The following is a 26,255-nucleotide window of genomic DNA, read 5'->3' on the forward strand; positions in this document are numbered from 1 at the left end:
AACTCCTGGAAGACCTGCAAGTTTCGGGCAGAACAAAGAACGCCTTTCACCAAGTTGATGGTCTTCCAGGCGCAGTTGATGTTTTGGCTTGGTGTGTGTCCCAGGGAACAAACCGTAGAACACAGAGGCTTGGGATGAACCTTGGCAAAACCTTTCGCTCGACTTCCTTTGAAAAGGCACATTTCAGAACAAGAATGCGTGACAGTCTCTACCCACACCCTAACAGCCGCTCTGAGGGCAGTGTGCAGTAGAGTAGGCTGACTGGGTGTACATAAAAGATCTCACAGGTAGAACCCTTCTCAAAATGACTTTGACAGTCAGCTCAGGGAATCATGTGACAGGATCCACCCTTTCCTTTTCCCACAGGGCTTGAGGACGCTATGTGCTGACTGACCAATTCCTGATGGGTGTGTGGACAATGATGTTTCCCTTTGCAAATTTCCCTATGAAGGACAGGTGATAGGGAACAGTCTGACCACTTGAAGCATTGCACAGCATGGAGGTATGTCCCATCCTTCGCAATGCCAGGGACAGGGAGAACCTCAATGTGTAATGACACATGGTGTTTGTACCTAAGGTCTACACACAGCTTGAGGCAGCCACAAACAAAGGAGGCCATCAGGGTGAGGGCAACATTGGGTACGTTCTCCCCACCTCTTATCCAGAGTTTTGTACATGGAGACCCTGCAGACACAGTCTATCTTAGGCTTCCAGAAGAAATGGAAGATGGCTTGGGTGACTGAAACAGCACAGTTTTGGGGAATGGGTACAACAACGGAGAGAGCGCCTCCCATCTGATTGACCAGATGTTTACCCGCAATGGAGAGGGAGAGGTGTTCCTACAGGGCCAGTTTCTGCTTCACCTTGGTGGTGTACCCCTCCCAGATCTATGCACACGCCCCAGCCCCTCCGAACCATATTCCCAGCACTATCAGGTAGTCTATCCTGACAGTGAAGGGAATGAAAGATTGGTTGGCCAAGTTCCCAAAGAACATTGCTTTGCTCTTGCTTCGATTTCCCTCGGCTCCTGAGGCCAGTTCAATCTGGTTTCAGATACTCATGAGTCTGCAGAATGACAGCGGACCCAAACAGAAAATGGTGACCTGCAGGCTTCCACTGCCTGGAATAGTCCCCCCTCTCAAACTCACATCCTTCCTGATGGACCCAGCAAATGGCTCTATACAACACACAAACAAAGCAACAGAGAGAGTGGGCAGCCCTGCCTGACTCCGGATCTGATCGGGAAGCTTTCCGATTCCCACCCATTGATTGAGACTGTGCTAACCATGTTGATGTAGAGCAGTTGAATCCAACTCAGGTTCCCACCCTAAAGCCTGTTTTGGAGGGCATGTCCCATCTGTAGGTGTGCGATATCCTGTCAAAGGCCTTGTCCTGGTCCAGGCTGATGAGGTAGGCCTCCATCCCCCTGTCCTGCAGGTTGGTGATCGTATCCCTGAGGAGCATGAGGCTCTCAGAGATCGTCCTGCATGGTACAGCACAGGTTTGGTTGGGTTGAATCACTGATCCCTGAGCAGACCTTATCTGGTTGGCGATGACCTTTGGACAGGATTTTGTAACCTGCGTACAGCAATGATATTGTCCACTAATTTTTAATTTCCTCCCTCTTCTCCTTCTGCTTGTAGATGAGGGTCATGATACCTTTCCTCATGGATTCGCTCGTGGCACCTGACAGGAGCATACTGTCATACACCTCCAGCATATTATGGGTGATTTGTTAATGAGAAGTAACTGTTCCATATGTGTAAGAGCATTTCTGGACATTTAAGAAAAGAGTAAGGGTTGGTTCAGAAGGGGAGACAGCAGACTGGGGGTTCATATTAAATTGTGAAAGGCTAATGAAGGGTATGGAAGCCACATTAACTCCAGCTTCCTAGTGCCTCTGTAATTAGAGGAAGTTAACCTCGCATTTATCCAAATTAAAGTGCATCTGGCATTGATGTGCCTATTCACCAAACCTGTCTAGATCATGCTGAAGGATCTCTGCATCCTCGTCACAGTTCACCTTCCCACCCAACTTAGTATCATCTGCAAACTTTGAGATGTTACATTTTGCTCCCTCACCCAAACCATTAATATATTGTGAATGGCTGGAGTTCTAGCACTGATCCCACTAGTTACTGCCTGCCAATTTGAAAAAGACCCATTTAATTCCTACTGTTTGTTTCCTCTCTGCCAACCAGTTTTCTACCCATCTCAATACACTTCCCCCAATCCCATGCGCTTTAATCTTTGCTCAATAATCTCTTGTGCAGGACTTTGTCAAATGCTTTCTTAAAGTCCAAACATATCATATCAACTGGCTCCTTCTTGTCAACCTTTCTAGTCACATCATAACAGAATTCCCACGGATTTGTCAACCATGATTTCTCCTTCATAAATCCATGCTGACTGTCTGATTCTGCCATTGCATTCTAAATGCTCCGCTATAAAGCTCTTGATAATGGATTCGAGAATTTTCCCCACTACCAATGTTAGGTTTCTTGATCAATTATTCCCTGGTTTCTTTCTATCTCCCCTTTTGAATAATGGAGTAACATTAGCTATTCTCCAATCTGCAGGGACTCTTTCAGAGTCTATAGAATCCCAGAGATGACCACCAATGCATCCACTATTTCTACAGCCACTTCCAGAGGTACTCTGGGATGTAGATCATCAGGCATGGGGATTTATCTGCCTTCAATTCTCTCAATTTCACTACTAAGATGAATTATTGGTTGGAATGTTGTCAGTGACCATAGTTTTTGTGGTATCCAATGCCATTAACTGTTTCTTGATATCATGTGGAGTGAATTGAAGTGGCTGTCATCCACTCAACACTTCTGGCTGAGGATTGCTGCAAATGTTTCAGCCTCATCACCATCAAGCCTGCACTTCCTGAACACTGTGGGCAATTTAGCATGGTCAGTCCTCCTAACCTGCACATCCCAGGACACTATGGGCAATTCAGCATGGCCAGTCCACCTAACCTGCACACCCACGAACACTGTGGGCAATTCAGCATGGCCAGACCACTTAACCTGCACACCCATGCACACTATGGGCAATTTAGCATGGCCAGACCACTTAACCTGCACACCCATGCACACTATGGGCAATTCAGCATGGCCAGACCAACCTGCATATCTTTAAACTGTGGGAGGAAACCGGAGCACCCGGAGAAAACCCGTGCAGGCACGGGGAAAATGTGCAAACTCCACACGTATAGTCACCGAAGGCTAGAACTGAATGCAGGTCAGGTCTCTGTAGCTGTCAGACAGCAATGGGCTAAACACTGTGCTGCCCTTAATACTGAAAACCTGAGTTCCAGAACTTCCTTCTCTCTTAGACAAGCTGTTCCAATACAGTTACAACACTGACATCTACCCAACAATGTAGAAGCTTGCCAGTTTTGCCCTGTATATAAGAAGCAGGACAAATCCAACCTGGCTAATTACCACTCCAACAGTTGACTCTTGAACATCAGTAAAGTGATGGTGTCACCAACAATGCTATCAGAGCAGCATCTGCTCAGTGACGCCCAGATTGGGTTCTATCAAAGTCACTCAGCTCCAGACCCATTACATGGACAAAAGAGCTGAATTCTGCCTGATATGTTGGGCTCTTCCATCATTGAGGATGGGGTTCTTTGTGCAGCTTTCACCTCCAGTGAGTTGTTAAATAGTTCACTACCATTTATGACTGGATGTGGCAGCACTACGGAGCTTAGATATGATACGTTGGTTGTGGAATTGCTTAGCTTTGTCACTTGCTGTTTTTGCTGTTTGCCAACTAGAACTGTTTTACAGCTTCACCAGGTTGACTCCTCATTTTCAGGTTTGCCTGGTGCTGCTCCTGCCATGCTCTCTGGCACTCTCTATTGATCCAGCGTTGATCCCCTGGCTTGATGGTACTGGGTGAGTGGGCCATGAGATTACAGATTATGCTGGAGTGCCTCATAGGTGCCCAATCTTGAGTCACTATTTGCAATCTGTCCTAATTAGCATGGTGATAGCGCCACTTAACGCAATGGAAGTTATTCTCAATGTGAAGACAAGACTTCATCTCCACGAGCAGTGGTTACCCTTACCGATACTGTCATGGAGAGATACATCTGCAGGTTGGTAAGGATGAGGTCGAGTGTGCTTTTCCCTCTTGTTGGTTCTCATATTCAGAGGCTGCACACACCTAGAATCTGATAGATTGAGCAAATGGTTTTAAACCTGATTGCACTCATTTTAATTTCTCGCTTTACTGGCTGTGGCACTACCTCAACTGCCTTCACTCGATCCTCTTCCCAAGGGTTCAGATAAACCATGGCTATAGTCATAGTGATGGACAAGATGATTCAAAAGTAGATCACACAAGGAGTTCCAAGAGTATAGGTGCTCTGTCACATACATGGTGAATGGGACCATCTCGGGGTCTGGAATGAACATTATCTACAGGAGGTCAGGGGCTGACTGAGCTATGAGGTCTTCCCCATTTACATAGACCCTAAATGCAGTGTCAAGGCTGGTACCTGACCAATGGTCATGATTGAGGTACATGAGGGTACCAATGTATCCATTGCAGCTCCAGCTAACACCATCTGAGCAGGGAGATGAATTTCCCCAATGCTGGGAGACCACACAGCTGAGTTGGCATATACTGAGGAGAAAGTGAGGACTGCAGATGCTGGAGATCAGAGCTGAAAATGTGTTGCTGGAAAAGCGCAGCAGGTCAGGCAACATCCAAGGAGCAGGAGAATCGACGTTTCGGGCATGAGCCTTTCTTCAGGAAGGGCTCATGTCCGAAACGTCGATTCTCTTGCTCCTTGGATGCTGCCTAACCTGCTGCGCTTTTCCAGCAACACATTTTCAGCTCTTGGCATATACTGAGGCAACTCTGTCATTCAATAACATTTGAGTCACATTCGTGACCAGGCAGTTACCTGTGCTTTTGTTGTCCTTCAGACCGTACACAAAGACATCCTTCACAAAGGCCTGCAGTTCCTGGTCTGTCTGAACAGCCTCATCATTATCATAATAGATGTTCACCACTTCGGTGACAAAACTGTCAGAAATAAAGGAACACTCATCAGTAACAATTAGAACAGAAAGGTCTCACTATTTCAGAAGTGCACTTTGAGGTAGTTAAGATGCTAAATGGGATTTAAAAGTAGATGTATAGAGGATGTTTCCTCATCTAGGGCAATCTAGAATGAGTGGTCGTAGTTTTAGGAAAAGAGGGTAGCAGTTGAAAACAAAGATTATGAAGAAGTACTTCTCTCAAAGGGTCATGAATCTGTGGTTGGGGACATTGAATACATTTTAGGAGGAGATTTTTAATTAGGAATGGTTGATGGCTTATGGAGAGTAGGCAGGAAAGTGGAGTTGAGATCAGCCATGACCGTATTAGAAGGCAGAAGAGGTTGAATAGTCTATGCCAGACCCTGGTCATTATACTCTTATGTCCTTAGGCTTTTTGGTATACAGTGATGCACTTTATCCCAGAATCTCTGGTGGGTTCTGTATTGCTCTCGATACCAGTACAGTTAGTGAACAGTGTGTGTGCTCACTGACCTGGGAAGTGGAAATGCTGAGACAGTTGCCTTAAAATTGCTGAGGTAAGTTGTCATTCTCCAATGGTGGGCGGCACGGTGGTACGGGGTGGGCGGCACGGTGGTACGGGGTGGGCGGCACGGTGGCACAGTGGTTAGCACTGCTGCCTCACAGCGCCTGAGACCCGGGTTCAATTCCCGACTCAGGCGACCGACTGTGTGGCGTTTGCACATTCTCCCCGTGTCTGCGTAGGTTTCCTCCGGGTGCTCCGGTTTCCTCCCATAGTCCAAAGATGTGCGGGGTCAGGTGAATTGGCCATGCTAAATTGCCCGTAGTGTTAGGTAAGGGGCAAATGTAGGGGTATGGGTGGGTTGCGCTTCGGCGGGTCGGTGTGGACTTGTTGGGCCGAAGGGCCTGTTTCTACACTGTAAGTAATCTAATCTAAATGCATCAATTTACCTTTTTACTTTCTTCAGTATTCCTATTGAGACTACATTCTCCTCATTCTTAAAGTCCTTTTTATACTTTTTTCAAATTTACAAGCGTGATCACTGAGCCCTATGAATCCTGATTTTTAATTGTTGCTTCCTTATCCGACTTACTGCAAACACACACAGGTAATGCTGGACTGTAAGCCAGCCAGTGAGGAAAGCAATAATGCACAGAACCTTTCTCAGCAGAGGAAGGTGTTTGGGTCAGCAGCTTTTAGAAAGGATCATAAGGTAAGGGAGGGGAAAAAGAAGGCCAAGAGGAGATTTGATAGAGATTTTCAAAATCATGAGCAGGTTGGGTAGAGTAAATGGACGGAGCTGTTTCTGCCTGTAGGGGAGAAAGGGATGTGAGAGGCATACATTTAAAATGATGTGAAAATGAAGCAAGGATGATATGAGAGTAAATCTTTTCACACAGAAAGTAGTTAGGATAGGAAAGCCTAGCAATCTGGTGGAGGCAGGTTCAATTGAGGCATTCAAGAGGGGAATGGGATGATTATTTGCATTAAAATGGTGTTCAGGGTAATTGAGAATGGGGGTTGAGTATTGGCACTTGGTAACAGAACAGGTGCAGACATGATGGTCTGAATGGCCTCCTTCTAAGGCACAACAATTTCTAAGGTTCTGTGATGTGATACTCATCCCTAGTTGCCCTTGAACTGAGTGACTGATGAGTGCAATGACAGAGGACAGAGAGTCGACCACATTGCTTTAGGCCTGCGATCAAATGTAGGCCAGACCCAGTAAAACCTGCATTTTCCTTTCGTAAAGGACATCAGTGACTTTTGGTCTTTATAATATTAATGGCAATTACTTAGACTAACTTCCCAATTCAGATGGTATGAAATGAGTTTAAATCCCATCAGGTGCCATTGGAGGACTTGAACCCTTAGAGCGTTAATCTGGGATATCTGGATGACTGAATGAACTTGGGGCCACTGGAAGACGCGTTCAGTTACAATACCACAACACCACTATCTCTCCGTGATCCATCCTAATCTGTCCCTAAGCACTTGGGTTCAACCCATCCTGAAATCCAGATGTTGGGAAAAGGAGCTGGCCTCCAACTTACCTCTGGACAGCTTCCCAGACTCTCAGGCCATCATCCCTGTAGTAGTAATAAGGAAGAGCCTCAGTGTTGTCTAGCCCACGCATCTTGATGCTCTCAGGAAAGCAGAAGGATTTATAGTTGAGTTCAGACATGGCTCGTTGAACCATTCGAACGTGACCCCCTCCTCCTGTGCCGTTCGCCTGTACACAACCAAATAAACATCAGGCACACTGCTCAAGACATGAACCAATGCAAACAGTTTCTCACAGCTGGGTTTACCTTGTCAAAGAGGCCACACTCACAGATCAGCTGCTCCCTTGCTTTGGTGTTAATTGCAATGGTAAATCGAACATGAGGCACCAAGAGCTGAAGGCCCATGCAGTGGGAAAAGGAAAGGGAAGATGTTAACTGGCAACTGACTGATTGTATTTTGACATCAGTGAAAACAGACAGATTAAAATATCCAAACACTCTTACAGCTCTGTGTCAATCCCATCCAAAACTCATTCAAACTCATCCCTGGGCACTGTTCTCTCTCTCTGATAGCCTATTTACACTGTCCCTATCAAACACTCTCAGGGCAGGTACAGTATGGGGTTATACACAGAGTAAAGCTCCGTCTACACTGTCTCCTATCAAACACTCTCAGGACAGGTACAGTATGTGGTTATATACAGAATAAAGCTCCCTCTACACTGTCCCATATTGAACACTCCCAGGACAGGGACAGCATACAGCTGGATACAGAGAAATTGTCATGGACACTGACAATTGTACCTTTGCTGAGTATTCACTGGGAATGAGACAGGGACTAACCACATTAACTTCAAGTTAACAGTCAGTGTAAAGGAAGTAATATCTCCCTTCCCTGGAATGGGATTTCAGCCCACTCCCGGGGATGGAGCCACAGAATTGATCCCAGTCTCACCCAGTTCATGATGAGCAGATATTTTTGCTACACCCCTCTGACAATATCTTAGGGAGCCGAAGATCAAGAGAGCGTACCTTGAACAGAGGGTGAACAGCTGGGAGCTGTCGATACAGAGCTATACCAAACACCTCCGACATAAGGTGAGTCTTCAGGAGATGGGTGACAGTCTGATGAACGTGAAAGTCTGTTGACCGCACCCATATTTTTGCCAACAACCAATCATACTTATTGTCAGTGGGGAGGAATATGGGATTATCTGGCCCAGGTTCTTGTTTCAGCTGTTGAAAAAAAAACAAAATCTTTGTGTTACTGGTGGCCAGGTATTTGATCCGTAACTGTTGCAGGATTTTAATCAGAAGCCAAAGGTAGTTGGAAGTAAATCCTAAATAAACCTCAGAACAAAAGGCAGAGCTTGGGAACACTGTGAAACAGAACACAGAGCTAAGGGAGAATGACTGCGTTAAACAGTGGGAAGGAAAGTGTCAGAATGGACTGGCTAATGCAACATGGGACTTGTTATGTTAACTTCAATAGCACTGACTGAATTGCAGGGACAAGTACGGTGACAAGAAAACTTGCCAAAGTAATGATTTTCTTCTGAATCAGCATTGCTCAAAATATACTCAAAGGTCAGTGAGGGAGGGATGACTAGGCCACCAGGAAGGAATAAAGGAATTAATGGACAGCAACAAACAAATTAATTATCGATGCAATAAGAAGGAAAACTAATGTTGTTATAAACATGAATGGGTTGTAAGTAATTCTGAGTTTTGGATCTTAGTACAAGATTTAGGCAATTTGGTGTCCTTAGAAACATTTTGCAAATGTACGTTATTAACCAATGAGCTCTAGTTTTAGTTGCACCAGAGAAGGCAAAAGACAGAAGGTGGGGAGCAGGGAAAAGTAAGAAAGGGAAGGTTAGAGAGTGGACAGCGAACAAAGAAATTGTTGCCTTCCAATGGGCAAGAAAGAGATAGGGGCACCATTAAACTGTATGCCTGTAAATGCACAGAGTATTGTGAACAAAATTGGGGAACTGCAAGCAGAAATTGCTTGAGGGGAAATGGCATAGTGGCATTGACAGAAATATGGCTCAAATCAGAAGGAATTGGATATTTAACACCTGCATTATAAGGCACTTAGCAGAAACAAGGTAAGTACAAAGGGAGGAGGTGTAGCAGTCTTAGAGTCATATCGTCAGACAGCATGGAAACAGACCTTTCAGTCCATGCTGAACATAGTCACAAACTAAACTGGTCCTACTTGCCTGTTTCTGGCCTATATCTCTCCAAATCTTTCCTATTCATGTATCTATCCAAATAGATATTAAACATTGTAATTGTACCTGCATTCACCACTTCCTCAGGAAGTTCATTCCACATGTGAACCACCTGATTTGTAAAAAGAATTGCCTCTCATGTTTTTATTAAATCTCTCAGCTCTTATGTTAAAAAATGTGCTCCCTAGTCTTGAAACCCCTTATCCTAGGGAAAAGGCAACTATCATTAACTCTATCTATACCTCTCAATATTTTATAAACTTCTATCAGGTCGCCTCTCAACCTCCTCAATGCTCCAGTGAAAAAAGTCCCAGCCTTTCTCCATAACTCAAACCTTCCATACCTGACAACATCCTGGTAAATCTCTTCTGAACCCTCTTCAGCTTGATAATAACCTTCCTATAACTGGGCGACCAGTCACATTTTCCAGAAGAGGCCTCACCTATGTCCTGTACAACCTCAACATGACTTCTCAACTTCAGTACAGATCGTTCTACTGTAACACATGTTTGGTTAATGCGAATTCGCTATAACATGATTGACAATCTGGAGACACTGTTTCTATAGTGCAAACTTTGAAAGCATGTGGTTGTTATATTACAATTTCAGCCCCATTACTTTAAATGGTGCTGTTAGTACACAATGTTCTTATAGCAAGGGATTGCATGAGACCAGAACTACCACGTTATAGGAGAACTGACTGTACTCAAAGGACTGAGATTGAAGACAAGTGTGCCAAAAGCCTTTCTAACCATCCTGTCTACATGTGACGCAAACTTTAAATAATTACACACCTGAACTCCTAGGTCCGCTCCAACTCTACCCAAGAGCCTACCATTAATTGTATAAGCCCTACCCTTGTTTGTTGTACCAAAATCCAAACCTCACATTTATCCAGATTGAACTCCACCTACCACTTCTCAGCCTATTGACCTATTTGATCAAGATCTCTTTGTAATCTTAGAAACTCTTCTTCACTGAGTCACCAATTTTGGCGCCGTTCGCAAACTTACTAACCGTGCCTTTTATATTCTCATCCAAATCATTTATCTAAATGGCAAACAAAAGAGGATCCAGAACCAATCCGTGGGGTCAAAGCTAATTTCATTGTCCTTGAACAAGATGCAGTTCCTGAATTAGAATCTGTATGGCTGGAGGTGAGAAACAGGAACGGTGACCTTGTTGGGTATTTATTATTGACCTCCAAACAGTGGAGATAAAGTACCAAAAAACATTTGTAGCAACTTGCAGAAATCTGCAGGACAAGTCGGGTTGTGATAATTGGGGATTTCAATTATCTGAGGGCAGATTGGGAAAAAGGTAGTGTGGAGCACAGAAATTGAGAAATTCCTGTAATGTGTGCTGGAGAACTTTCTGGAACAGGATATCTCCAGTCCTACCGGGAAGGAAACTGTGGTGGCTCTGATTCTAAGCAATGAGGCAGGCCAAGTGGAGAGTGTCAGACTGGGGGCGTATTTAAGAAATAGCGATCACAATATAATAAGGTTCAATATTAAATTGGAAAAGGACAAATTTTAGGGTTCTAAATGTTGAACTGCGATATGTTGATTGGAAATCTTTTTTGATAGCTAAAACAGTGCATGAGAATGGGGAGATTTCCAAAAGAGAGATGAATACTGTGCAAGCTAGTTACCCTCTCCGAGGCTTAGATTACTTACAGTGTGGAAACAGGCCCTTCAGCCCAACAAGTCCACACCAACCTTCTGAAGGGTAACCCACCCAGACCCATTCCCCTACACCTAACACTACGGGCAATTTAGCATGGCCAATTCACCTAACCTTCACATCTTTGGATTGTGGGAGGAAACCAGAGCACCCGGGGGAACCCCACGCAGAATGGGAAGAATGTGCAAACTTCACACAGACAGTCGCCTGAGGCAGGAATTGAACCTGGCTCCCTAGCACTGTGAGGCAGCAGTGCTAACCACTGTGCAACTGTGAGTTACATACCCATGTGACATAAACACAGGATATTCAAAGCCAGAGAACCCTGGATGACTATGAATACTGATCAAGAAATATGGAAGAAAAAGGAGGCAAATGATCCATACTGGAATAATAATAGCAAAGAAATCAGGAGGAGTATCTCCAATGCAGGAGAGAAGCGAAGGCTGGAATAAGGAAGGCTAAAAGAAAGCATGAGAAAACAATAACAGGCCGAGCTCTAACAGTAAATTGTTTGCCAAGCATATTGATAGTAAAGGATTAGTTAGGGATAGAGTGAGGACCATAAGAAATTAGGAGGGTAAACTGCTTACTGAAGCAAAGCATATAACTTTGACAGAAATACAGGAGTAGAGGGACTTTAGGATTCACATGCATGATTCATTGAACGTGGCCAGACATGCTGCAGCAGCTGTGAAGAAGGATTTTAGGATCCTTGAGTTGATAAATAGAGACTTAGAATATAAAAGCAAGGCCACGTTGATTCAGTTTTGGACACCTTATTTCACGAAGGATATTAAATCCCTGGACCGGGTGCAAAGAATAAAACCTGAAATGAGGAATTTTAGATACAGGAAAAGATTAAAGAGATTGGGCTTATTTTCCTTAGAGCAGAGAAGATTAAGAGGTGAGCTTATTTAGATGTTCAAAATTATGAACAATTTTGACAAGGTAAAGACGGGCATTCTGTTTCCACTAGTCAGCATGCCAATAACTAAGGGTTACAATTTCAAGACTTTCAATAAGAGAGCTAGGAGTGAGATGAAGAGAAACATCTTTTCTTGGAGAATTGTTAGTATTTGGAATACACTGCCTGGGACAGTGGCGGAAGTGGACTCCATGAGAGATTTCAAAAGAGAGCTGGATATATATTTGAAAGTGAAGGCAATAGAGATAGGGCTGGAGAATGGGACTAGTTGGGTAGCTCTTTCAGGAGCTGGGACAGGTGTGATGGGCTGAATTGCCTTCTTCTGTGCTGTACTATGTATTTGACTCAACTAACAAGGCAACACCACCTGCAGCTGTTGGAATATGACTGTTCCATTTTTACTGAGTCACACTTGACAAAAGCATAAACAGTCCGCAACACCTCAATAAACAATTAATCACGAACGAATAAAGACTATCTTTATTAACTTTTAAAAATAAGTCTTAAGGACCGTGTTTTCATTTTCACTGTGTGAAAGAAACAGGCTGTGAGAATAGGAAACACAGCTCACTACCAGGTAATTCTGATCAGCCATGACCAGCCTTGTACAGAGAACACTGCCACTGGAATGAATGGGATACTGTTCATTTTCAGAAAAGATGAACATAATGAAAGAATTCATTGTATTAGAGTGAGAGATCATGTGTACATAGAACCATTCAAGCAAATTAAGCAGTGCCACATTATCAGCAAATTAGATGTTCACAGCAACATTTGAATAAGACTGGGTGGTAATCTCAAGGGGACTACAAAATAAAGATTTTGAATGCCATGTTCCGTTCATGCATGTGGGTAACTGGGTGTGGTGAGGAAGTGACCCACTTCAGCTGGAAAAGATATTAATCTAAAGTTCAGGACAGGTAGTCAGAAGTTTGTATCCACAGTGTTTTGTCTCAAGGGAGAACATAGAACATAGAACATAGAAGGATACAGCGCAGTACAGGCCCTTCGGCCCTCGATGTTGCGCCGACCGAATCCTACCTAACCTATACTAGCCCAATAACTTCCAAATGCCTATCCAATGCCCGCTTAAATGACCATAAAGAAGGAGAGTTCACCACTGATACGGGCAGGGCATTCCATGAACTCACAACCCGCTGTGTGAAGAATCTACCCCTAACATCTGTCCTATACCTACCACCCCTTAATTTAAAGCTATGTCCCCTAGTAACACCTGACTCCATTAGCGGTAAAAGGTTCTTAGTATCTACCCTATCTAAACCCCTAATCATCTTATACACTTCTATCAGATCTCCCCTAAACCTTCTCTTCTCCAATGAGAACAGCCCCAAGTGCCTCAGCCTTTCCTCATAAGATTTTCCTACCATTCCAGGCAACATCCTGGTAAACCTCCTCTGCACTCGTTCTAAAGCTTCCACATCCTTCCTATAGTATGGCGACCAAAACTGCACACAATACTCCAGATGAGGCCGCACCAGAGTCTTATACAACTGCAACATGACCTCAGGACTCCGGAACTCAATTCCTCTGCCAATAAAGCCCAGTACACCATATGTCTTCCTCACAGCACTATTTACCTGGGTGGCAACTTTCAGAGATAAGGGGCTCTCTATCTATGAGCTGGGTTTTAAATCCAGTTTGAAGTCTGCTTTGTGTTATTTCTAAGTATAACATGTGTTTGTTACCGAAATTGTTTTTCGTTGTTCAATGACTTGACGCTACTGAATAAAATCTGATTTGATTCATAATCTCAGTGCTCTTGTCTTGCCTGATGGTACAACACTTGTCATATGGTAACTTTCATATTAAACTGTGCCCTGTAAGCTGAAGGGTTCTCCATACATTGCATGGACCACAGGGCATCCTCAGGTAAGGGGAAGGGCAGTGGGTCATGCTACCTGATCAACACCTTCCTGATGCTCAGATCCTGGCAAGCCATTCCCTCCCCTGACCTAGAATCCCTTACAGTAAAATGCTGGCCCTGCTATTTGCCTCCTTGAGTTCACCTCTGCCAGCCCTGACAGCAGTCTACATATCACCCCGGGTAGACATGAAGAGTGCCCTGGATGAAATGTACACCACATGAAATATTCTGAAGGTGAGGTTCCCTGAAGCTTTTTTCATCGTGACCAGCAGCTTCAACCAGGCTAATTTCGAGAGGGTGCTGCCAATGTAGCACCAACACATCTCCTGCCCCACTAGAGGACTGAACATCCTTCAACGCGACCATCAAAGACACCGACTGCTCCAATACCAGCCCACACTTCACGCAATCAATCACAAGTCTGTGTTCCTTGTTCCAGCTTACAATCAGCAGCTGAAACAGGAGAGTCCCTCAGAGAAAGAAATACAATGCTGATCTGAGACAAAGGAAGAGCATCTCCAGAACTGCTTGGAATTGGTGGGCTGGATCGTATTCAAGTACTCAGCAGTACCTGGCTGAGTACACCACCACCGTGATGGACTTCATTAGCAATTGTGTGAGGGACTGCGTGCCAAACAACTCATTCCAGGTGTTCCCCAACCGGACACCTTGGATGAACTGGGACATCTACTTCCTGCTGAAGACCAGATGTGCAGCATTCAAGTTGGAAGACACAGACCTAAATTGAAAATCCAGATATGACCTCTGCAAAGCCATCAGAGATGCCTCAAGGCCGTACCGGACCAAGTCAGAGGCTTAAACCAACCAGATAGACTCCTGCCACCTGTGGCGAGGCCTAAACAACATAACGGGAAATGTAATGAAGCAGAGCAAGGTAGGGGACAAAGACTGAATGCGCTGAATGCTTTCTTTGCTCGGTTTGAACAGAATGACAGAAGGGCGGTGTCACCTGCCCCGACAGCCCCAGACACACCTATCCCCTCAGACACTGTTGCAGATGTCAGATCAGCCCTCCTGAGAGTCAACTCAAGGAATGTGATGGCTCCAGATGGAGGCCATGGCCATGCAGTTAGATTCCTGTGCGGATCAGCTTACAGAGGTATTCACTGACATCTTCAACCTCTCCCTCCTACAAGCCTAAATCCCCATCTGCTTCAAGAAGACCACCCATCATCCCAGTACCTAAGAAAGCAAATGCAACCTACCTTAATGATTACTGCCCAATGGCTCTGACCTCCAGGAGTGCTTCAAGAGGCTGGTTATGGCACACATCAACCCTCGTTTCCCAGTCTGCCTCAATCCCCTACAATTTGCCTAACAAAGTGACAGGTTCACAGCGGACACCATTTCCGCCCTGCACTCAACCCTGGAATATCTGGACAACAAGGACACCTACATCAGACTCCTGCTCATTAACTACAGCTCCATCTTTAACATCATTATCTCCTCCAGACTGATCTCAAAACTCCAAAACCTAGGTCTTCACTACTTTCCTTTGCAACTTGATCCTTAGCTTCCCACAGACTGCAATCAGTGAAGATAAACAACTGCACCTCCTCCACTCAACACTGGAGTTCCTCAAGGTTGCCTTCTCAGCTCCCTATGGTATTCCCTGCACAGCCACGACTGTGTAGCCAAATTCCAAATGAATGCCATCTGTAAATTTGTTGATGACATCACCGGGGTAGGACAGAGATCAAACAATGATGAGTCAGAGTATAGGAAGGAGATAACTTACTGACTTGGTGTACTGAGAACAACCTCCCTCTCAAAACTAAAGACCTGATCACTGACTTCATAATAGAGTGGAGATGGTGAGAGTTGACAGCGTTAAGTTCCTAGGGGTGATGATAACTGACAACCTTTCTTGGACTTTCCATGTAGATGTGATGATCAAGACATTACAGCATCGCCTCTTCTTCCTCAGGTGGCTCAGGAAGTTTGGCATGTCCATAAGGACCCTCACCAACCTTTACGAATGCACCACAGAAAGCACACTGTCCGGGTACGTAACGGCCTAGTACGGCAACTGCTCTGCCTAGGACGTAAGAAACTACAGAAGGTTGTGTGCACATGCCCCGACCATCACAGAAGCCAACCTCCCATCCACACACTTCATTTACATGTCTCATTGCCGCTGAATGACTATCAACATCATTAAAGACCCTTCGCACCCAGTAAAGATCTCCTCCAATCTCTTCCATCAGGTAGAAGATACAGAAGCTTGGACACACACGAACACACACACACACCAGCAGGTTCAAGGGCAGCTTCTTCCCTGCTGTTACTAGACTGATGAATGGACTCCCTGATTTCAAATATTGTTGATCTTGTTAATGTTTATCTTGCCTCATGCACACCCTGTTCAGTGTAACCTAGATGCCTCACTCTGTCCAAGTTTCTTTCACCCTATGATCTGTATCTATGAACATCTCCAGTCTGTGCACAAACATGACCCTGACCTTACTGCAGTTGGTCATTTTAACACCGTGTCTTGCTTGTATGCCCATGTCTGTCCTCGGCACGTTGCAGTGTTCCAGTGATTCCCAGCACAAACTGGAAGGACACCATCACATCTTCAGACTAGGCCACTTTGCGGCCACTGGATTTAATAATGTGTTCAACACCTTAAAATTGTGAATCAACTCCATTTCTTACTTTTGTTTTAGCTTTACTTGTTATATTCTCTGTCACTGTGACCTCTCTTCCTTCCCCCATCCCAGTGGGACTGTCTGTTCTTTCCAGTCTGGCAGGAGACACACCATTGTTCTGCCTTTCTCACATTCCAATCACTTAATCTGCCCAACATCTTTTCTCCATCAGCACCCTAAACCCCGCCAGCACCACATCTGTCCCCCAACTATAGCATAAATTCTGTTATCTCCGCAGCTCTGATGCAGTGTCATCTAAACTCAAAATATTAGCTTGCTCTGTCTCCATGGATCTTGCCTGATCTGCTGTAGTCTCTAGCATTTGTTGTTACCTGTATGTCCTTGCTTACTATGAACTGCCTGTACTGCTGGCAAACAAAGCTTTTCACTGTAATTAGGTACACGTGGCAATAAATCAAATCAACCAATCAACGAATATTCAAAATGTGTAGTTTGAAGGAGGGGGGTCTGGTGCTGGAAAAGCACAGCCGGTCAGTTAGCATCCAAGGTGCAGGAGAATCAACATTTTTGGCATAAGCCCTTCATCAGGAATGAATCCTGATGAAGGGCTTATGTCCAAAACATCAATTCTCCTGCCCCTCGGATGCTGCCTAACCAGCTGTGCTTTTCCAGCACCACACTCTCGACCCCTCCTTGTTGGGCCAAAGGTGCCTGTTTCCACACTGTAGGGATGTTATATCTTCTATATCTATATCTCTCTAAACCCTGTGACATAGGAAGTATTAACTGATATAAACTCATGACCTGTGTCAATTCCTTAGTCATGTGACACAACAGTAATGGAGTCGTTGACTAGTCACTGAGAAGAAATCCTGAGTGTGTGGAAAGTGCAACATAAAACACATCTCCATGTCCCATCCAACAACGTACTTTCAGCCAACTCACAATGCCTCCTCTGAGTTGTTTGAAAGGACGTTAACCATCTCAGCTTCCTCCACTCTACTGCATAATTTGTGTTCAGCACCAATTACAGTATTCTGTCCAGTTCTGGACACCATAGAAGGATGTCAAGACCTGGAGCACATTAGAGATTCACCAGAATGGAATGAAGGGGTAGAAGCTCCCGGTACTTGTAGAAGCGGGATAGTTCCTCTTGAAGCAGGGAAAGCTTGTGACGAGATTTATTAGAAGCGTTCAAAATAATGAAGGGATTTAATGGAACAGCAAGTGAGAAACTATTCTCTTGGGGGCTTGGTAACTCCAGGACACTACCAGATCTGAAGAGGAGAATTTTCTTTGTACAGCAAATTGCCTGGAAGCCGATCAAACAGTAAATTTTAAGAAGAAGTTGGTTAAGCACCTGAAGAGAAATTTGCAGGGTCTGTGCGAGTGAAAGAAATTGGCTAGTTCCTTAAAATAAGGTGGCACAGGAAGCAATGGGCAGAATGGCCTCCTGACCTATAATCCAACAATCACATTCTTTCTACAATACTTAAGTTTCAACTCTGTCCTCCACAAAGACTGGAAATAGAAAACTTTCCCTCACAACCAACAGAATGTTAAGACCTGGTTTCAACTAATCCCTGACGCCTGTTCACTTGTGGTAATGCCTTGTTCTCTGCTTTGACTTTCTTTATTACAGAGCTCACCTACCTGGATTGCGATGGGCACCAGTTTATTTTGGGCATTATTGTACAGCAGGCACAGGGGTGCTGTCAGGTACTGGATGGTGCAGGGATCAGTGCAGTTCGCAGGAATTCCATCCATCACCTCGTAGTCTGCCAGGTAAATGTTTCCTTTCTGTCAGGAGATCAAAACACGCTATGAATTGACATTCTCTCTTTTGCACATTTCCTGGGATGAGGTGTCAGTGCAGGGACATGGATCTGGGCTGGAGGTGATCCCGGGGGGCAGTGACTTGGGCTGGGGGTGATTTGGGAGGGCAGGAGAAAGTGAGATCTGCAGATGCTGGAGATCAGAGCTGAAAATGTGTTGCTGGAAAAGCGCAGCAGGTCAGGCAGCATCCAAGGAACAGGAGATTCGACGTTTCGGGCATAAGCCTGATGAAGGGCTTATGCCCGAAACGTCGAATTTCCTGCTCCTTGGATGCTGCCTGACCTGCTGTGCTTTTCCAGCAACACATTTTCAGCTCTGATCGAGGGGGGGCAGTGACTTGGGCTGGGGGTGATCTGGGGTAGGGGTTAAGTGACTTGGGCTGGGGTGATTGGGGGAGAGGGGGCAGTGACTTGGGCTGGGGGCGATCAGGGCAAGTGACTTGGGCTGGGGGTGATCGGGGGAGTGGAGGCGCTGACTTGGGCTGGGGGTGATCGGGGGAGGGGAGGCGCTGACTTGGGCTGGGGGTGATCGGGGGAGGGGGGTGCAGTGACCTGGGCTGGGGGTGATCGGGGGAGGGGGGGGGCTGTGACTTGGGCTGGGGGTGATCGGGGGAGGGGGGGGCTGTGACTTGGGCTGGGGGTGATCGGGGGAGGGTGTGCAGTGATTTGGGCTGGGGGTGATCGGGGGAGGGGGCGGTGACTTGGGCTGGGGGTGATCGGGAGAGGGGGCAGTGACTTGGGCTGGGGGTGATCGGGGGAGGGTGTGCAGTGATTTGGGCTGGGGGTGATCGGGAGAGGGGGCAGTGACTTGGGCTGGGGGTGATCGGGGAAGGGGGGTAAATACTTGGGCTGGGGGTGATCGGGGGAGGGGGGCAGTGACTTGGGCTGGGGGTGGTCGGGGGAGGGGGCAGTGACTTGGGCTGGGGGTGATCGGGGGAGGGGGGCAGTGACTTGGGCTGGGGGTGATCGGGGGAGGGGGGTGCAGTGACTTGGGCTGGGGATGATCGGGGGAGGGGCGCTGACTTGGGCTGGGGGCGATCGGGGGAGGGAGGGCAGTGACCTGGGCTGGGTGGATTCTCAGGATAGTGACCTGTGCTTGGGTGGAGGTGCTCTCCCCTTGTGCTGGAGATTTTCCTGTATTCCAACCTTTAGATCTGATATTAGCCCCGGATCTCACCAAGCTGTTCAACTCTGGAAGGCTGTGCACTAGGGTAATATCCTACCCTCTCACAGCGAAGAATCTAAGGACAAGGAGAGGTGACCAGGCTGACTACTTTGTCCTGGCAAGGCTGGCGTATACCAGTTCTCATCGGCTGCGATGACAGTATGGACGCCCAGAGGAAATGCTGCCAGTAACGCTGCTGCAGAGGCACTGCATGTATTCGCCAGACTGCCCTTCTTCTGACGGTCAATCTTCATCTGCATTGGGGATTTACCCAGTTGACGATAACTACTGGAATCACTGCTGGATAATTTCTGAACGCCGCTGATGTGGATATTAAGAAATGACAACTGCCTTTTCGATCTGCTGATTCTCACTGAAGTGATCGGTTTTGGACGTTGTGAGGCACACTGCTACGTGATCAGGGATCTGAGCTTCCCAAGTCCTATTTTAATCCTTTTTGCTTCCCCCCCCCGTCCCTCACCCTCACTGGTGTCGCCTTCCTTCAGGACACTCCCATGCTGATACCCTTCCCTGCACCCTCATACTGATCGCCCTCCCTGACAGGCACCTTGTCCACAGCTGTGCCCTTTGTATCTCTGCAGTAACCGGAGGTTCAGGATCTCTGTACCTCGATCTCTTCTTCCAGTGTCATTTGCCGCTCCAGGCAGATCTGCACCATTTCATTGGTGACGGGGAATTTCTCCGGCAATCTGTTGCATTTCTGGAAGACGACGGGATTGCATCCGTTCAGGAACTGGTATCCAAACATGAAATCCTCCTGCCAGTGCTGCATGACGTACTCTGCAAGAGGCACAAAAATTACCACCCTCCTCATCAGTTTGCCTCCTTCCCACTTCTCCTGACTGTCATAACTCAGTGCAGGCCTGGTCCCTCCTTCAGCTGACCTTTCCTCCTCAACATGCATACGATTAAGCTCTAGTGACAAAAGCAGAATAACTGGGTGCCTAAATGGAAAACAAGATGCTGTTCTCCAGCTAAGACTGGACTTCACCAGAACACAAGTATCGTCAGTGCTCAAAAAGAATGAGATCAGACTTGAAACTATATCTGTTATTTCTCCACAGTGCCAGACCTGCTAAGTTTCTCCAGCGCATTTTGCTTTTATTTCAGATTTCCATCACCTGTATTATTCTATTTTTATGATTTGACAAAAAGTCCAGAGGATGCCTTATTTAGACCAAAGCTGAGCAAGTGGCAGGATTGAGTTTTAACCTGGCATGGCTGTTTGGATGCTGGGAGCAAGCCGACCTGGGGGCATTAGGAGCTCACAGTGTCTAGAGTGCAGAATAAATACATGTCGTACCTGAAATTGTGTTGCTGATGCGAACAAAAATCTTCTCAAAGTCTGCAAAATCACTCCATGAAGATTGAAACATATGCATAAACCGATTCACGTACAGATTCTCCATCCTGCACAAAGACATTTCCTTTCATTAGAAAGACATTTGGAATTCTCCTGGATTTATTGGATGTGCTGGGACAGTGAGGGAGAGAGGAAGGTTGCTGGGTGTATTGGATGTGCTGGGATAGTGAGGGAGAGAGGAAGGTTGCTGGGTGTATTGGATGTGCTGGGATAGTGAGGGAGAGAGGAAGGTTGCTGGGTGTATTGGATGTGCTGGGACAGTGAGGGAGAGAAGAAGGTTGCTGGGTGTATTGGATGTGCTGGGACAGTGAGGGAGAGAGGAAGGTTACTGGGTGTATTGGATGTGCTGGGACAGGGAGGGTGTGAGGAAGGTTGCTGGGTGCATTGGATGTGCTGGGATAGTGAGGGAGAGAGGAAGGTTGCTGGGACAGTGAGGGTGTGAGGAAGGTTACTGGGTGTATTGGATGTGCTGGGACAGTGAGGGAGAGAGGAAGGTTGCTGGGTGTATTGGATGTGCTGGGACAGGGAGGGAGAGAGGAAGGTTACTGGGTGTATTGGATGTGCTGGGACAGGGAGGGTGTGAGGAAGGTTGCTGGGTGTATTGGATTTGCTGGGACAGTGAGGGTGTGAGGAAGGTTACTGGGTGTATTGGATGTGCTGGGACAGGGAGGGTGTGAGGAAAGTTGCTGGGTGTATTGGATTTGCTGGGACAGTGAGGGTGTGAGGAAGGTTGCTGGGTGTATTGGATGTGCTGGGACAGTGAGGGTGTGAGGAAGGTTGCTGGGTGTATTGGATATGCTGGGACAGGGAGGGTGTGAGGAAGGTTGCTGGGTGTATTGGATGTGCTGGGACAGTGAGGGTGTGAGGAAGGTTGCTGGGTGTATTGGATATGCTGGGACAGGGAGGGTGTGAGGAAGGTTGCTGGGTGTATTGGATGTGCTGGGATAGTGAGGGAGAGAGGAAGGTTGCTGGGTGTATTGGATGTGCTGGGACAGTGAGGGAGAGAGGAAGGTTACTGGGTGTATTGGATGTGCTGGGACAGGGAGGGTGTGAGGAAGGTTGCTGGGTCTATTGGATGTGCTGGGACAGTGAGGGTGTGAGGAAGGTTGCTGGGTGTATTGGATATGCTGGGACAGGGAGGGTGTGAGGAAGGTTGCTGGGTGTATTGGATATGTTGGGACAGGGAGGGTATGAGGAAGGTTGCTGGGTGTATTGGATGTGCTGGGACAGCGAGGGTGTGAGGAAGGTTGCTGGGTGCAAGCAATGGAAAGGGGCTTGGACCCACCCTCAGAGGGGTCAGCTTCTGGAGGTTGATCTGCATTCGTAGACAGCGATGGGACCAAATACTCAGTGGAAACAGGGGGATGGTGTCTGATTTCCCCAAAAGCGCTGGTAACAGCATTCTAACAGGAGTCAGAAAATGACTGTTCATTTAATATTATAGTGATGGCCTGGGATCTTCAATTGCCTCACTAACAGACCCTGTGATTAGCACCAAGGGTATGAAATCATCTTCCTCAGATTGTATCAAAACCAAGTGATGTGACAAAACTGATATCCCAGCCTGTACACAGTCAATGCAGGAAGAGGCCATTCAGCCCCCCCAAATACACCTGACTATTTCATAAGGTTGTGGCTGATTGGACTGGAGCCAGGACTCCACTTTGCTGTTTTCCCCCAGAAGCCTTAACTCTTTTGTTAGTCAAATATCCATCAGCCTCTGCCTGGACAATTTTAAGTGGCTCTACCTCAACTCTCTCTAAAGAGAATTCCACCAACCAATGAGCCTGTGTAAAATATTACGTTTCCAACTCATTTGCATCTTAAATGTGAGCTCCCCTAGTTTTCCACCGTGTTCCCCAGGTCTCGTCTCTCCCACAAGAACAAACATCTTTGCAACACCCACTTAATCACTCTCTTCAGGATCTTGTAACTTCCAATAAAATTACTTTTCATTCTTCCAAACACCAATGGAAATAAGTTCAGTCTGCGTAGTCTTTACTTCCAAGGTAACCCTCCACACCGCCATACCCAATCCCAGATATCAAATGAATTAATATTGCCTGAAGTGTTTTCAAAGAATTTACATCCTTTCTTAATAAGGTTGCTAAAACTGTTCTTCATACTCCACATGTGTTCCCACCCATTATCTGCACAACTGCAGTCGATCCTCCTTACTTTTAAATTTCATTCCCTTGTGCAAAGACAATATCTTTTTTCATATTCGTATTTTTAATGGTGGATGGTCTTGGAGATGGCGGTCTGGTGGGAAAAGAATGGCTTCAGTCAGGGATTGCTGGAGGATTGCTGCATGTGTTGAGAAGTAACTGACCCTCATTCCAACAGCCTTTGAAGCGCAGTTTGCAGATAAACTGGAGCCAAAGAATAGTGTAGAGATGCAGCTTTGGTTAGCTGACGCTGCCTACACTTTCACAACCACCACTGATGTCACTTTCACTGACACTGCCAATCACGTAACCACTGATGTCACGGCCAATCACATGATTGTTCTCACACACATACTCACCCCAGAGACAATCTCCAGCCCCATCCCAACTCCAGCTTAACACGAGGTGGAAGCCACAAACCCTACCAGTTTTACCAACTCCCTGATCTCCCCCTCACTGAGGGACAAATGGTCAGTCCACATATGACAACAAGTTTAGCATACATCTCGATGTTGAACACTTTTTCCACAGCCTCTACTTCTTCGAATGTGAATCCCACCCTCTGAGGACCCCTTCTCCTGTCTCCACCTAATTCCATCATCCTACAGTTCATGGCTACACTTCATGGTTAACAGTCCATGGCTATAGTCCATGGTTAACAGTCCATGGTTAACTGACTGCAAATACCTGTGGCTACAGTTAATGTTAATTGATTTTTGGCAATGAACACCTTGCACACAGGCCATTCATTAAATTGAAGTTTCACAGAAAATCTGGTGAGTCTTACAACACTGTATAAAGCGAACGCAAATAAATGTTTGTAAGTTTTGAGGAAGGGTCACTTGCCCTGAAATGTTAACTCTGAATCCTCTCCACAGATGCTGTCAGAGCTGCTGAGCTTTTCCAGCAATTTCTGTTTTTGTGCAAATAAATTTTAATCTGGAGAGACGGTACATCATATAAGAGAAGGGTGGAAAGAGTGGAAAAGTCTAGGTAGCATTGCAGTGAAAAGGTGGGAAAATAGTAATTTGACAGCAGGGCTACCAAGCAGTTAAGGTACATCCACAAAGTTTAATGGCACTGAACAAAAAGAACAAAGAACAAAGACAATTTACAGCCCAGGAACAGGCTGTTCGGCCCTCCAAGCCTGAGCTGATTCAAATGTACTGTATAAGCCTATTGCCCAATTCCTAAGCATCTGTATCCCTCTGCTGCACACTTACTCATGCATCTGTCCAGACGCACCTTAAATGAATCTACCACACCTGCCTCTCCTACCTCTTCTGGCAAAGTGTTCCAGGTACCTACCACCCTCTGTGTAAAGTACTTGCCGCGTGTAACCCCCTTAAACTTTTCACCTCTCACATTGAAAACGTGACCTCTTGTTACTGAATCCCTCAAAAAGGCTTATTTCTATCTATCCTGTCTGTATCCTTCATGAGTTTGTAGACCTCAATCAGGTCCCCCCTCAACCTTTTGACCACTCTAACCACCTGAGCAGCCACCTTCAGGGTACAACGGACCTGAACTCCCAGACATCTCTGCTCATCAACTCTTCCCAAGGCTCTTCCATTTACCATATAGTTTGTTCGAGAATTAGACTTCCCACAATGCATCACCTCACATTTGCCTGGATTGAACTCCATCAGACAGACACAAAACACAAACACACAGACACAGACAGACATCGACACAGACAGACAAACTCACACACACGCACACACACAAACAACTCTCTCACACACACGTGTTGCTCTACCACTCATGCTCTCTCGCACACACGCTAACACAAAAACATACACTCACTCTCTCACACAAGCGTGTGCTCTCACACGTTCTCTCGCTTACACACTTGCTCACACAAACATATACACACACTCTCATACACATTCTTTCTCTCTGTTACACACATGTGTGCTCTCACACTCATGCTCTCACACATACACACTCGCTCACACAAACACATGCACTCGCTCTCACTCACACATAGACTGTCACATACGTTTGCTCACGAACATATATATACTAGCTCACACACACATACACACGTGAACATGCACTCACTCCCACTCACACATACTACAAATATACACACACACACACACACACACACACACACACTCTTTCTCTCTCTCTCCCTCTCTCCTATACACTCATGTTAGAGAGGACTGGATGGGCTAGCTAAACATGGACGAGGTGATATAGAACAAAGGATAAGGCTTCTTGCTGCAGAGAACAACAACCGAACATTGGTATCAAAGATATGCCTGAAGTGGCCAGGAAGACAGTAACCATCATAAGGAGAACAGGGAAAGACACTGGGAAATGCAAACATTAAAAGGGTGAGAAAAGAGACAGGAGTTTAAACCTATAGATTGTGTGATGGGCTTTAAGAGGTGTATTTTGTCCAGGTTTTTTTTATGAGAGGTTTTGAGCCATTGGTACTGAGCTGTCTGACCTAAGCCAATCAACAGCTGTGAGGTTTTGTGGTTTGTAAAAATAATTTGGAACAATAGAAGCAGCCTGAATGGGTGGAGTCAGGCACCCATGGAACCAGAGTTTTAGTTTAGTTAACAGTAGTTGTTGGGATCTTGAAGCTGGGTGTGGAACCAGTTACATCTCTCTCTCTCTCTGCTACAGATATAAGTTGGGCTTCTCTCCCGGCTGCCAGAATTACATGTGAAACAATCTGTTTACTGACTTTACTTTGCCCAAGGGTGTATTTATGGTATGTTACTATATTGAAACAGTTGCTGTTTCATAGTTAAATGATGTTAAAAAGAATTATATTATTCTGTTACGTTAGAGATAAAGCTATATCAACTCTTCTTTCTTTTGCTGAGCTTTTATGAGCTTGCAAAAGGAATTAGAATGAGACAGGAGGAATAACAAGGATAAGGGAACAGACTGGGAATATCATGAAAAGTGGGAAGCCCTTGCAAGAGGGACGTTTTATTTAATAAAAACAAATTAGAAGGTACGTTGATAATCAATGTCAAATAAAAAGAGTTGGAGAGAAGATTTTAGAAAGAACTTATTATATTATCATATTATACAGAATGTTGTATACAGTAAAAGTGCTCCCTGAGGTGAGATATAAATCTAAAGTCAAATAAGTCACTCAGGATCACTGTGTACTGTATTTGATCTGGGAAACCATAAAACTAGGAGGGATTGTTAAAGTGCCATAGCTGCTGAAACACTGGTGCTAACAGGAGCTATAGAACATAGAACATAGAAGGATACAGCGCAGTACAGGCCCTTCGGCCCTCGATGTTG

The 26,255-nt window shown here is 45.8% G+C and overlaps 1 protein-coding gene across 5 annotated transcripts in view; it reads right to left on the bottom strand.

Annotated features, from left to right (window-relative positions):
• alox5a (arachidonate 5-lipoxygenase a) overlaps nt 1-26,255 on the bottom strand; it is a 69,367-nt gene that overhangs the window by 13,298 nt on the left and 29,814 nt on the right. For all 5 annotated transcript variants that reach the window (XM_060854435.1, XM_060854432.1, XM_060854433.1 and 2 more), the window contains 7 exons: nt 20,749-20,855; nt 20,053-20,225; nt 18,078-18,224; nt 8,088-8,291; nt 7,362-7,448; nt 7,104-7,282; nt 4,931-5,052 (listed from right to left, as the gene is read on the bottom strand). In XM_060854435.1, the coding sequence (XP_060710418.1) occupies nt 4,931-5,052; nt 7,104-7,282; nt 7,362-7,448; nt 8,088-8,291; nt 18,078-18,224; nt 20,053-20,225; nt 20,749-20,855 (1,019 nt within the window). The remainder of the gene's footprint in view (nt 1-4,930; nt 5,053-7,103; nt 7,283-7,361; nt 7,449-8,087; nt 8,292-18,077; nt 18,225-20,052; nt 20,226-20,748; nt 20,856-26,255) is intronic.

The sequence above is a fragment of the Hemiscyllium ocellatum genome, chromosome 43 (genome assembly GCF_020745735.1).
Source record: "Hemiscyllium ocellatum isolate sHemOce1 chromosome 43, sHemOce1.pat.X.cur, whole genome shotgun sequence".
NCBI lineage: Eukaryota > Metazoa > Chordata > Chondrichthyes > Orectolobiformes > Hemiscylliidae > Hemiscyllium > Hemiscyllium ocellatum.